Source organism: Nyctereutes procyonoides, unplaced genomic scaffold (assembly GCF_905146905.1).
Source record: "Nyctereutes procyonoides isolate TBG_1078 unplaced genomic scaffold, NYPRO_anot_genome, whole genome shotgun sequence".
In the NCBI taxonomy this organism is placed as follows: Eukaryota; Metazoa; Chordata; class Mammalia; order Carnivora; family Canidae; genus Nyctereutes; species Nyctereutes procyonoides.
In genome coordinates, this window is record NW_026575159.1 from 20402238 (window position 1) to 20416420 (window position 14183).

The 14183-nt window shown below is 51.9% G+C and overlaps 1 protein-coding gene across 1 annotated transcript; it reads left to right on the top strand.

The window, feature by feature from the left end:
• The first annotated feature begins 8656 nt into the window (after nucleotides 1-8656).
• MYC (MYC proto-oncogene, bHLH transcription factor) lies at nucleotides 8657-13885 on the top strand. The gene is made up of 3 exons (XM_055314420.1): nucleotides 8657-9273; nucleotides 10931-11696; nucleotides 12837-13885. Exons 2-3 carry the CDS (start codon nucleotides 10940-10942, stop codon nucleotides 13397-13399), a joined length of 1320 nt encoding a protein of 439 aa, XP_055170395.1. The 5' UTR covers nucleotides 8657-9273; nucleotides 10931-10939; the 3' UTR covers nucleotides 13400-13885.
• The last annotated feature ends 298 nt before the right edge of the window (nucleotides 13886-14183 follow it).

Below are 14183 nucleotides of genomic sequence, written 5' to 3' on the forward strand. Positions count from 1 at the left end.
GTATTTAAAGCTGTTGTGAACATTGGTTTGGTTTTTCTTGTATTGCTTTTGTGTTCTGGTTAGTGAGTCCAATCTACTTATCTGGGCTGGCTCCTGTCCTCATTCCCCTCCCTCCAACCATCTCGGGATCTCACGGGTCACATGCATACAAGGTGTGTCTGTCAGCAGAAATGAAGAGAGGAGGAATTCTCAAAGCTTTTCTCTCTCTTTGGAATAAAACTGGGTTGGACTGGGTAGGCTTCTCCTTGGAAGCTCCTTCTGTTTGTGGAGGGGCTATCACGCACCAGGCACCATGCTAGATAGACCCTGTAGACCACATGCTCTGTGAATGGCAGCCCCACAGTAGTGCAATATATTGGCTTTCTTAGCAGATACAAATGTGAACAAGGCACAATCTGCCCTGACCCCAGAAGGTTCTGGTCAAGGAGTCAGACATGAAAACCCACCAAAGCAGCAAACTGTTAATTCCCTATCACAAAAGAACGAGATGGTTAAGACCATCAAGGGAAGGGGGAAATCATCAGAAAAAAAAAAAAAACTCCTAGAAGAAGACATATCAGCTGGATTATCAGCTGGATTACTAAAACTTAAAAGCAAAGATCTCAGACTGGCAGCCAGAGGGCTGAATCTAGCTCACAGGCATGTTTTGTTTCTATGTATGATTCTTAAAATTAGTTGCCAACATTTTAAAAGCTGCATTTCCACCTTCCCTGGGAAGGTAGAAGACCCATACTGACAGGGTTGACCATAAGGTTGTTGAAAAGCAGCTGCCAGCCTCACACAGGCAGATGTTGGGCAGTTTGGCACAGTCCCCACCACTCCCTATTGTGTGCCTAATTTACATTCCCTGCTCGGCCCCTGTAAGCATTGGAGTTAGCAACCCTTAAACTAAAATCTGATAGAGAGAAACATGGGCTAGAAGTCAGAATTTCTAAATCTGGATGCTGCTTTATGCTTTGAAGGAAAAGTTTTTCCAGTGTTCAATCCAGCTCACCAGGGTATGAAAGCAGATGCAGATCTCAGCACAAGCCTTAGTGAGCCAGGGACCCAGATACTCCTTTGTGCTCTGGGTCTCCCAGGACTAGTCCCTGGTGGTCAGCCCCTGGACTGTAGAGGAATTCAGTCGAAGGAGGGAACTGCTAACACAATGCCTTGGTTTGTATTAAATAGGAACAATGCATAATTCTGCCTTCCAGAGCCTCCAGAATTTTGCTCTTTCCAGATGAACAGGTCCATAAAATGGCACACGCTTGGACTAGCAGTCCTGTAGGAGCTGGAGACAGGAGACAGGTGGGTTAGAAATTAGTCACCAAACATCATAATCTCTTTGTGATGCCAGACCTCACTTTCTCCTCCGTCCAAAGATAAACTGATATTAGTCTGCCATTTTTCATGCCTGATGAAGTCATAGAAGATATAGATGTTATGCAGTCTGTGGAACACCATGAAATAGTGATGCATTAAACTTAAAATGGCTCAATAAATAATTCTCTGCTAAGACAAGGATCCATACTAACAACTGTTAAAATTCACCAAGTACAGACCAGGCACAAGGCTCTGTACTCCATGCACTAGCTCGTTCAGTTCTTACAGCATTTCCAATAAGATAGGTGCTACGGTTAGGGTGAGCCCCATTTTACAGATGAGCAGAATGAGGTTAGGGGAGGTCATGTGACTTGTCAGATTCAGCAAGGGCACAGAATAGGTCCCCAGGCAAGCTGATTCCCCAGCCTCTGCTCAGATACTAGATTCTTGTATAGCAAAAAAGTAATTGAAAAAGTCTACTTGGTAGATTTCTTACCCAGTGACACGTGAGTGTGCATCCATTCTCTCTAAAAGGATTAACTGGAAAAATAATAAAATAAAATTAAATTAAATTAAATTAAATTAAATTAAATTAAATTAAAAAATAAATAAATAAATAAATAAAATAAAAGGATTAACTGGGACGCCTGGGTGGCTCAGTGGTTGAGCGTCTCCCTCTGGCTCAGGTCATCATCCCGGCGTCTGGGATCAAGTCCCTCATCAGGCTCCCCGCGGGGAGCCTACTTCTTCCTGTGCCTTTGCCTCTGCCTCAATCTCTGTGTCTCTCAAGAACAAATAAAAAATTTAAAAAAAAATAAAAAAAAGGATTAACTGATCACTCACTTTGGGCCAGATTTGATTCCCAACTGGTAACATTTGCACCCTCATAGAGGAGAAAAAAATGGCCTCTCTCTGATTTTAGCAAAGGCCACATTGAGCCCCTTTTAGCCAGGCATCCCCTTCATCCCACTCTGAGAACAAACTTCTGCGTTTCCAAACAACTTAACTAGATGTTCTCCAAAACTGCTTCCAGCTCCAAACTGATGATTCTGTAAGGTGGTCATAGGCTGGGGTAGTAAAGGGAGATGCCACAGAGAATACAGAACTTTCTCTGGGTCCTCAAGGAAAGGTCATTCTTAGAAAAATCAAAAAGAGGCAGTAAGGCTAGAAAAACTGTCTGAACAAAGGTGTTGAGGTGGGCATTTGTCTGTCACTATAAATAACCTGTTTCATTATATGTTCTCATTCATTTGGGGAATATAAATAATAGTGAAAGGGAATATAAGGGAAGGGAGAAGAAATGTGTGAAATATAAGAAAGGGAGACAGAACATAAAGACTCCTAACTCTGGGAAACGAACTAGGGGTGGTGGAAGGGGAGGAGGGCGGGAGGTGGGGGTGAATGGGTGACGGGCACTGAGGGGGACACTTGATGGGATGAGCACTGGGTGTTATTCTGTATGTTGGTAAATTGAACACCAATAAAAATTAATTTATTAAAATAATAATAATAATAACCTGTTTCTCTGCGGTGCAGGGTTGGTGGGAAGAAGGGTAAGAGAAGGTGGGAGCAGGTGCAGGAGAGCCTGGAATGCCGAGCCCACGATGTGGAGCCCCGTTTGGTGCCATGGAAAACCACTGAAGACTTTCAAATGCAGAAAAGAATAAGTCGGCGTGCAAGGATAAATAGAGTGTTGGGCTAGGAACTATTAGGAGTCCAGGCAAGATGATTCCGGCAGCTACATGTAGCTACATGTAGGAGGAAGAGCACCAGCAAGGGCAAAGGGAAGAACCAGGTGGCAAGGTGGAAATGACCTCAGCACAATGTGGAGTCATGCCAGGGATCCTCAACCTGACACACCGGCCCCCACACCTTTCTGTAGTGGGGCTGTCCTGGGCATCAGAAGACATTCAGAAGTAAGCCCCATCCCCTTGTTGAGCTGTAACAACTCAAAATGTCTCCAGACCTTGCCAAATATCCCCTCTGGGGGGGCAAAATCACCTCCAGTGAAGAATCATCATTTTCTGAGAATCGAAAGAGTAATCATTTCCAAAAGTCATCAGTTTCCCTTTAGAGCAGCAAAGGTGAGAAGGAAAATGGGCGAGATCAGAGATTTGGTGATTAGAGGTTACTAGGTACCTTCAAAGAAAGTTCCTTCAAATGGATGACAATCAAAGGTGAGCTACCCACAGAAAGCCAGAAGCCTTGGTTTGGGACCTCTATGAGCCCATAAAAGGAACAGGTTCCTATTCCCTACTGACTTCCAAATGAAGGTCAGAGATGAAAAACCCAAAATCTCCCCTGGGGTGAGGTGTCCTTTGCAATCGCCTTCACCTCCAACCCAGTTACGGTCCATCCTGGGGCCAGATGTCGCCCAAAAGGACCACAGCAAAGGGGGGCCAAGTGAGCGACAAAGTGTAGAGACTCCTGAGATTGGCTCGGGGTTGGCACTTACGGAACAATAAACCGAGCCTTTGAAGAGGCTAAACAAAGGAACCATTTGTCTACTCCAGCAGCCTGACAAAGGGAGGCAAGCTCTCGGAGGACCAGGAATAAAAGAAAGCCAAGCTGGAGAGGAGACTCAGGTTTACTGGGTCCAGCCCAAGACCCTCCGCCAGGATCTGAAGTCAGTAGGTAAGAGAGCAACCAAATACACTCAATGTGACACAGGGCATGTAGCCTCTAGGGTTTTAAGTTAAAATCATCTATTTTCTTTTTCCTCTTCTCTGTCGCTTTAAGTCCTGCAGCATAGGGGTGGGGCGAGGGAGACAACATTTTAAAAACATGCATTTTTAAAAATGCACCAAGATTTTCTTCACTGCCTTTTTTGTTATCATTCCTACGAATGAATGATTGGCCAGATTTCATCTGCTCGTCTGCTGAAGAGCTTCCCAGTGTTCCTCTCACTGGGACACATGGTTGGCACAGGAAATACTGGTGAGGCTTTCCCATCCTTTAATATTCTCTGGCCACCGTGGGTTTGAATCTCATGGCCCTTCTTTCAAAATGACCTTTCTGCAGGAGATACAGATTGATCATTCCCCCCTCCCCGCTCCCTCCTTGACAGGTCCCACATGACTTCGAGGGGTTTTGAAATTACAACCCAGCCTTCCTGGGGGGTTTTCTGTCTCACCCCCGAGTTGGAGCTGGTTGGATCACCGGGGTCCAGTTTCTATCTGTATTAGTCACTGCTCTTAACTGTCAAAAATCAGCTCACTTGGTAGGAAACTTTTTGACGGGTAGGGGAAGATATATTCAAAGAAGAGGAGAGGTGGGCACTGGTGTTTTGTAAGTCACACATTCTGTATCTCTTGAAAGAGGGGAGAAAGTTGGATCAAATTGCTCATTCTTTCTGCACACCTTCCTTTTTTCCCTAAGCCTAAAAGTAGCAGTGACAAAGTCATCGTGAGAATATGTGTTTGTGAGAATTAATGATTCTTATGTGTACCCTCCTGGAGGGAAGAATGTTCTCTGCAGTGACACAGTGTTCTCTCCCAGGAGGCAATCTCACTGGACTGTTTACCTGGAGTCCCAACCCCGGGCGGGGGGGGGGGGGGGGGGGGGCGGGGCGGGTGGACAACAGAGCTGCCGTTCTGGAGACCCACCTCTTCTTGAAACCCCAACAACACCCTAAAAAAGGAGAGACACAGCCTTAGAGTGTCCCTAGACCAGCAAACCAGGGGTGCCTGGTCAACAGACACCTTCAACCGACTTCCAAAAGGAAGTAGAAAGACCAAAGTTGTCCCTTAAACAAGTGCCCTTAAAAATATAAATCCCAACAGCTATCTCTGGGTGATCAGGATTACAAACTCATTCTGTTCTCTTACTCCCTTATTTTTATTTTTTGTTTTATTTATTTTATTTTTATATTTATTTTTATTTTGCAATTTTTCTTTCACAATGAGCACGCACCCCTTTGGTCATCTGCAAAGATAGCATTCTTTTTCATCTCCCCAGCCATGTTCCACCCAGCAAATGTCTACTCTAGGTCAAGTGATTCTTAAGAATTACTAAAAGACAATGAAGTCCCTTAACCTGGTGGAGATTCGATTTTCTGTTTCCTTGGCCATAAAACGGGATGGCCCCTACTCGGTTTGGAGGCACAAAACAACTCCAAGCTGTTACTTGAAAGTAACACCCGAGGTGATGTCACCAGCTTGGGGGAGAGTGATGTTGAGTCCTGAACCCACAAACAGCCTATCTGCCTGGGGTTCACACATCCTCAACAGTCCCACACCAGGCTGGCATAATTCAGTAGTCAGACAGTAAGACAGGGCATATCTGCCATCTTTCATAGCTTTCAAAAACTATCCTGTAGGTCAAGCTAAACCTACTTTTGCTGTTGTTGTTTAATTAGGTTGGGTGGTTTGGGGTTTTGTTGTTTTTGTTTTTGTGTGTCCTGGGGAGTGGAGTCAGTTAGCCTCCAGCAGAGCAAAGCCCAAAGTGCCAGATTCCTGGGAAACCACCCTAAGAGGCCTCTTGCAGGAAGGATCTCCTGTTGCCAAATTTCCTGAGGATACACTAGGTGACCAGACACTGCCATGCATCCTTCTCAATATAAAGAGACTACCTGAAATATTCACTCCCGCTAAACACGCAGTGTAAATTCCCTTCACATTTACTTACCAGTTGCTTCAGTATGAAAACTTTTGAACACTGTTTTCCAGTGGAATCTCAAATGCCCTACCCCACCACCACCACCCCGTCACTATCAGAATATCTAGCTATTGTTCACCAGCCCTGTTTTCAGGGGGGAAAGGGGGGGATCTTTTTAATAATAACAAAACACAAATACCCCTCCCCTTCCACTGTGCCTCGCCTCCTCTCCTCCCCCCACCCCCACCCCCCATAGGAATCCAACGTCCTGCTCTACAACTTGATGGTTAGGAGATGATGGGTTTCTAAGACGTGCGGACTAAAGCTTGTTTTGCTCCTTCACAGTGTTCGTGTCTTTGCTTGTTAATTATTCCGTGTTTTCTATAAATAGCATCAGTTCTCCGTAGGGTGATATTCATCGTTAATAAGGGGTGATGGAATGGTTTTCACCCCTGCCTATGCGGTCCAATAGCCGCCTCCCAGCCACTTTTCTTTCCAGCAATTTCTCTTCCTTCCTCTCCTTTGCAGCCAGCCCGAAGGAGTCGGTAAAGGAGGGAGCTGGAAACTCGTTTTAAGGACCCGCCCCATCCTTCGCCCTGCAGGAAACCCTGCGCTCCGGACGCCCCAGCCCCCACCAACCTCCCCCCTTCCTTGGCATCCGGACGCGGCGATCTCGGCTGCCAGTAGAGGGCACACTTACTTTACTTTCGCAAACACCAGAGCGGGTGCAGCCCGGGGAGGGGGCGGGAGGGAAAGACGCTTTGCAGCAAAACCTTGCCTAGGGATTGGCCGCTCTCCGCATTTGCGGCAGAGGCCTGGAGGCCGGAGTAATTTGCAGCCCTTAGAGCCGAACTGCGCTGTGCGCTTGATTTGGAGGAAGTTACTACTCATTTAACAATTGAACGCTGAGCTGCAAACTCAACGGGTAATAATTTATCTCAAACACGCTATGCAAGCCCTCCTACCCACCCCTCTCCCCGAATTTTCTTCTGTTTGGGATTGGGGGCTGGGGGGTGCGGAGAGGAAAAGTTTACTTAAAATGCGTTGGGGTGAGGGACCAAGGTTGGGAAGATTGCCTTTGTTTTTAATGCCCCAGTGTAAAGCGTAAGAGCAAATCCCGAGGGAATATGCGTTCTATATTAAATATAGATTCACGTAGGGAGCGAATAAATCCTACGTCGTGTTGAGCAACATTTTGGGTTGATGTGTACAAGAAATGTATATAGATGTACGCGGATTATACATAAGCACTTTCACTATGGTGTTCAGGAAAAAAAAATTAGTGAACGAAGGAATTAGTGCTTGAAATTTGGCCAGTGTTTAATGGGTAACAAGACCCCGCCAGGAAAAAAAAAAAGGCACGGAAGTCACATTTGGCTCCTCCAGTTTGATCAGAATCGATGCAATTCTTTTTGTGTGCATGATCTGGATTCCAATGATAAAGTGGAAAGAAGACCCGGAGAGGAAGTAAATGTCCCGGTTTGCCAGAGAAGGAAAGAGTTAACGGTCTCTTCTTCCCCAGGATCTCCGCAAACTCCCAGGGCCGGGTCCTCAAGCTCGCCTCTTCCTCCCACCCTTCCTGGAGACTCCAGCCCCGAGGCTTGCACCCCCCCTCCCCAAAATTCTCTCGTCTAGCGCCTCTGATTTCCCCTAAACCTGGGAACCCCAGACTGGTGCAAACCGGCGCCACGGGGCGCAAAGAGGATTTGTGTCTTTTCTGAAGCCTGGCTGCGGAATTGGGAACTCCGAGGGAGAGGCGTGGGGGGTGGGATGCGGGTGCAGAAAGTGGGCGGGGGAGGGTCCCCTGCCGCGCGCACCAGCCAACGCGCTCCTCCCTGACTCCAGTTCCGGAACACGCAGGAACGATCCCGGGGATTAGCGCGTCTTGGTGGGGTGGGTGGGGTGGGGTGGGGGGAGCAGCAGGCTCCCGCTGACCCCACTATAGGTCTGCGTGGGAGGGGCGGGAGCGAGGGCGTCTGCGGCTTAGGCAGCAAATTGAGGCATTCATGGGGTGGAAGGTACCCAATCGCAATAGGTCGCGGTACGCAAATAAGGCAAAACGCCGCCAACAAATGCAATGCGTGTTTATTCACAACGCGCTCTCCAAGCATACGTGGCAGTGGGTTGCTGAGTTATTTTAATATTCCCGGCATCGGCTTCCTCCTAATGCCTCTTATCATGTATCCCCATCGCCACTGACACCCCGCACACTCAGGGCGCGCGCCCATAAATACCCCCGGCTTCCCTCCCGTCTTCACTGGACTGATTTTTCCAAACGCCGCCCAGAGGTCCCCCAGCCCCGGGGAGGCGCGCGTCCGCCCGGGCCGTGCGTGGCGCGGGGCGAGTGGGTACGCGGCGTGTCCCGCGGAGCAAGGCTCAGCTGTCCCGCCTGCGATGGTTTAAGCACGCAGGGCGAGCGCCGCGCCAGAGGGGCCGCGGGGAGAGGGAGAGGGCTGGAGAGGGAGCAAAAAAGAAAATGGTAGGCGCGCGCAGTTAATTCATGCCGCTGCGCTCTGACTGTTTACATGCGAGGGCTCGGCGCGCCCCAGTGCCAAGCAGCAAGGGCCGAGTCTCCTCCCCGCACCCCCCCCCCACTCCGCCCCCGGCCCCGGCCCCGGCCCCGGCCCTCCCTCCGCACAGTCGCCCCTCCTCGGTTCCCAAAGCGGAGGGCGGGCGCGGGGGGCGGGGGGGCGGGTGGAGGGGAAGAGAAAAAAGATCCACTCTCGCGAATCCCCGCCCACCGGCCCTTTATAGGCGAGGGTCCGCGGGGCAGAGGACCCCCGAGCCGCGCGTCTCCGAGCTGCAGCCGCCGCGCCCCGGCCGCCGCCTGGCTCCCCGCCGGCCTCGGGAAGGGCAGGGCTATTCAGAGGCTTGGCGGGAAAAAAGAGAACAGAGGGGAGGGATCGTGCTCAGCAATATAAACGCTGGTTTTCTGGGCTTCTCCGACTCGCTGTAATAATCCCTGCGAGAGACAGAGGGAGCGAGCGGGCGCGTCCGCCCGGGTGGAAGAGCAGAGCGAGCGGAGAGCGAGGCGAGGGGCGCTCCGGGCGCCCCGGGGAAGGGAGACCCGGAGTCACAGGGGGGCCTCTCCGCCTCCGAGCCCCCGCCCGCGGGGCGCGCGACCCCCCGCCGCTCCCACGGAACTTTGCCCGCCGCCGCGGGCGGACACTTGGCTCCCCCTCTCCTCCCCTTTTTGGAACTTACAACCACCCGAGAGCGAGGAGAACGCGACTCTCCGGACGCGCAGAGGCTCTACCCCTTCGCCTATTTGGGAAGACACTTCTCCCCGCCGCCGCCCGCGCCCGGCTGCCCTGAAAGGCGCTCCCCGCCGCATTTTGGACGCTGGATCTCCTCCGGAGAGTGGAAAACCCGGTAAGCACCCGATCTGCCTTTTTCCTTTTTATTATTATTATTTTTTTTTTTTTTTTTTTACCCTCCTCCCCTGCCCAGGCTTCATGCCATGCCGCGACGAGTCGAGGTCGACTGCCCCAACCGGGATGTCGTGCCTGCCATTCCTGCGCTATTGACACTCTCCTCCTCTCCCGAGTAGTTGGTGGGCGGCTCGGGGTGGGGTGAGGACGAAGCAGAACGGGATGGGGTGGTAGGGTGGCTTGTCAAGAGCGGAGGGGAGGAGGACGACGGGTGCGTTTTTAAAACTCGCCTTTTTTTTTTTTTTTTTTTTTTTTTGCTTATGGATTATTGAGGCTGCCCCCGGACCAGTTGGACATTCCTGCTTTATTGCACTAATTGCTTTTGCTGTGACTGGGGGGGTGGGGGTGGGTGGGGGTGGCCGTGCTCCGCGGTGGGCAGACAGCCTGTGCATCCTGAGCTCCTGGGAGTAAGAATTACAAATCGCTTGTGTGAGCCCGAGAGCTCCGCAGCCGCGGACTTTTCCGCGTCTCCGAAAGGGCATTTAAATTTCATCTTTACCGCATTTCTGACAGCCGGAGGCAGACACTGCGGCGCGTCCCGCCCGCCGGTCCCCGCGGCGTTTCCCATTCACCCCCTGCTCCTTTTAAAGAAGTTGGCATTTGGCTTTTTTTTTGTTTCTAAAGAATCCTAAAATTAGAGATCTTGGGCTTCCGAGGCGCTGGTCGGGACTGGGTGTTGGGGAGGCGCAGGGACCCGGGAAGGGGACGCTGGGCAGGGATGTGTCCGATTCTCCTGGAATCAGGGGCTGGGGCGGGGAAGGGGAGGGGGGGACGGGAGCAAATCTCCGCACCCAGCCTCGGCTCGCCCGCCGCCCGCGGTGTCCCCGTGCCCCCCTGAGATGCGGAGTGACGGCAAGGAGCGGGGCTCAGGGCTTTTCCAGAACAGCTGCTCCCCTCGGCGGGTGTAGGGAGGACGCCCGGCTCCGGGCGCGGAATCGCAGCAGGGGCCCTGGCGCAGTTGCGTCGCCGGATTGGGTGCCGGAGGGAGGTGCCCCTGGTATTATCCAACACCCCCCTTTTATTTATGGGGGGAAGTGTTAGGGCCGGCGGCTGGGCTCGCCCCACCAGCCGGCGAGAGACACCCAGAAGAGCCGGCAGAGGCGGGGGGGGGGGGCGCCGGCGAGGGGAGGGGAGGGGCGGCGGCGCCCGCGGGGGGAAGGAGCGCGGCGAGGGCGCGAGTGGGAACGGGCGCGGCGCGGAGGGGCCCCGCACGGGAGGGGGCCGAGCGCAGCCGCTCCCGCCGCGGCGCCTCTCGCCTTCTCCTTCAGGTGGCGCAAAACTTTGCGCCTTTGGCTTTGGCGGATCGCGAGCCCCGCCGCCAGCCTCTCCGGGCCAAGCGCTTAAGGAGGCCGGAGCGGATCGCGAGGGCTCTGCAGCGGGGCGGGCTCCCGGGCTAGCGCTCCGGAGCTGCTGCACCGAGTGTGCGTCTTGGATAGTAGGGGGGGCCCCCGGGGTGGGCGCGAGGGCCCCCCTCTGGAGGGGAGCGCTCGGGCAGCGGGGCGCGCGCCGCGCGGGGCTGCAGCCACCCCCCCCCGGAGCCCCGTAACTCAAGATCGCCCCCTCCCTTTGTGTGCCCCCTCCTCCCCCCACCTCCGCAGGCTGCCGCGATGCCTCTCAACGTCAGCTTCGCCAATAGGAACTATGACCTCGACTACGACTCGGTGCAGCCGTATTTCTACTGCGACGAGGAGGAGAACTTCTACCAGCAGCAGCAGCAGAGCGAGCTGCAGCCGCCGGCGCCCAGCGAGGATATCTGGAAGAAATTCGAGCTGCTGCCCACCCCGCCGCTGTCCCCGAGCCGCCGCTCCGGGCTCTGCTCGCCCTCCTACGTTGCGGTCGCGTCCTTCTCCCCCCGGGGGGACGATGACGGCGGCGGCGGCAGCTTCTCCACGGCCGACCAGTTGGAGATGGTGACCGAGCTGCTGGGAGGAGACATGGTGAACCAGAGCTTCATCTGCGACCCGGACGACGAGACCTTCATCAAAAACATCATCATCCAGGACTGCATGTGGAGCGGCTTCTCGGCCGCCGCCAAGCTCGTCTCCGAGAAGCTGGCCTCCTACCAGGCTGCGCGCAAAGACAGCGGCAGCCCGAGCCCCGCCCGCGGGCCCGGCGGCTGCTCCACCTCCAGCCTGTACCTGCAGGACCTGAGCGCCGCCGCCTCCGAGTGCATCGACCCCTCCGTGGTCTTCCCCTACCCGCTCAATGACAGCAGCTCGCCCAAGCCCTGCGCCTCCCCCGACTCGGCCGCCTTCTCCCCGTCCTCGGACTCTCTGCTCTCCTCGGCCGAGTCCTCCCCCCGGGCCAGCCCCGAGCCCCTGGCGCTGCACGAGGAGACACCGCCCACCACCAGCAGCGACTCGGGTGAGCCGGACCCCTCGGGGCCTGTCAAAAGGGGCGGCTGGCTGGGTCTCTCTCCTGCAGCTGCTCAGCGGGCCACCTCAGTTGACCCCAGCCTTTTCTCCCTTCTCAGCTTTAGGAAGGGGAACGTTAGGTCAGAAAGGGTCTAGGGAGCTCCTCACCCCGGAACACTGGGCTTTTTTTAGGGTTCCCCTCTGCATCCCCTTCCAAGACAGCCGGCCCCCTCCTCTCCCTCCCTCCCCTTAGGAATTTCATTTGTTTGTTTTTTTTTTTTTTCTTAAATCTGCTGGCTTATCTTGCAACTCAATCCACTCCCTTTTACTTTTCTTAAAGCATTTTAATTGCCCCCGGGGTGGGCGGTGAGGGTGTGTGTGAAGGAGGGCGGTGGGGAGGAGGCTAAGAGAGGATTGATCTCTGGGAGAGTGAATCAGTTGCCTCCCTCTTCCCTTCTGAGGAGCTGCTGCGATTTCGAGGAGTAGAGATCCACAAAAAAAAAAAAAAAATGAAGCGGGGCAGTGGCCAGAGGCAGAGTAGTAGTCTCCCCTCCGGCTGCTGTGAACTAGTGAAAGTGTTGTAAGGGCGGATGGGCTGAGGAGCTGGGATCTGTTCAGCCTGTTTTGAACTCTTAAAAGTAAATCCTTGCCAAAATTGGACTTATTTCCTTCCCCCACCCCTAGAACTTTTGGCAAAACCACAAGAATTTTTTTTTTCTTTTTGCACTTCCAGTAAAAGAGGGAGTTGCTAAAGTCATACCAAGAGATTTGGAGCTATCATTTGCAACACCTGAAGGGTTCTTGGTAAAGTCCCTTAAAAGATAGGAGGTGCTTGGGAATGTGCTTTACCTTGGGTGTGTCCAAAGCCTTATTAAGTCTTAGGTAAGAATTGGCATCAATGTTTTATCCTGGTGAATGGTAATTTTCTTGTCTGTGCCATAAACCCAGCTGTCATTCTCCCTCTCTTGACTCTGCCTTCATGGCAAGAAGAAGAGCAGGGTCGATTGGCTAGCTTGTTCTTCAGGGGTAACTGCTCCCCAGGCTCTTTCGGGTGCAATCAGAGTTACACAGCATTAATTTCATCTGGTCACTGGTGGCTTGAAGGGCACTGTTGCTAACCGGGTGGCTTCTATTTTTTCCTTTCTTAAAGAGGAAGAACAAGAGGACGAAGAAGAAATTGATGTTGTTTCTGTGGAAAAAAGGCAGCCCCCTGCCAAAAGGTCCGAATCGGGGTCCCCCTCTGCTGGAGGCCACAGCAAACCTCCTCACAGCCCGCTGGTCCTTAAGAGATGCCATGTGTCCACCCATCAGCACAACTACGCGGCACCCCCCTCCACCAGGAAGGACTATCCCGCCGCCAAGAGGGCGAGGTTGGACAGTGGTAGAGTCCTGAAACAGATCAGCAACAACCGCAAATGTGCCAGCCCCAGGTCTTCGGACACGGAGGAGAATGACAAGAGGCGAACACACAACGTCTTGGAGCGCCAGAGGAGGAACGAGCTGAAACGGAGCTTCTTTGCCCTGCGTGATCAGATCCCGGAGTTGGAAAACAATGAAAAGGCCCCCAAGGTAGTGATCCTTAAAAAAGCCACCGCGTACATCCTGTCCGTCCAAGCCGAGGAGCAAAAGCTCCTTTCCGAAAAGGACTTGTTGCGGAAGCGACGAGAACAGTTGAAACACAAACTGGAACAGCTAAGGAACTCTGGTGCCTAAGTCCACCTATTGGAGGGAGGAACTGGAATCGGTCATGAATTCTCACTTGTTACTAAGGGAAAGTAAGGAAAAAGGTTCCTTCTGCCAGAACTGTAGGGGATCCTCATATCTGAACTTGTTTCAAATGCATGTTTAAGTGCAACCTCACAACCTTGGCTGAGCCTTAGGATTGAAAAGGTTTAGCCGCGATGTAAACTGCCTCAAATGGGACTTTGGGCATAAAAAGAACTTTTTTTTTATGCTTGCCATCTTTTTTTTTTCTTTCTTTTAACAGATTTGTATTTAAGAATTGTTTTTAAAAAATCGTAAAGTTTACCCCATTTTCCTGTGTAAATATGGTCATGAAATGTAAATAACTTTAATAAAACGTTTATAGCAGTTATACAAAAATTCAAACCATGTATTATAAACCATAATTTTTTTTATTTAAGTACATGTTCCTTTTTAAAGTTGATTTTTTCTATTGTTTTTAGAAAAAATAAAATACTTGGCAAATATATAATTGAGCCAAATCTGAAGTGGTGAGTGTTTTCTTTCCCTTTTTTTCTTTTTTTTTTTTTATTATTATTCCCTTTTCATCAATTCCGATTCACAGAATTTGGCCCTCGAGGAAATGAGTTTACAAAGATGGGAAAAGAAGTTATTTAGGAAAGGGCAAGGGCTTTTCTTTGTTAAAATGGGTCTGGGGCCCATGAGGTCTTTATTTTCTCAGGGTTATAAGATGCTTCCTGGAGATTTGTGATAGGGCCAGAGTCACTACTTGAAAGAATGAACAGGCAGTAGA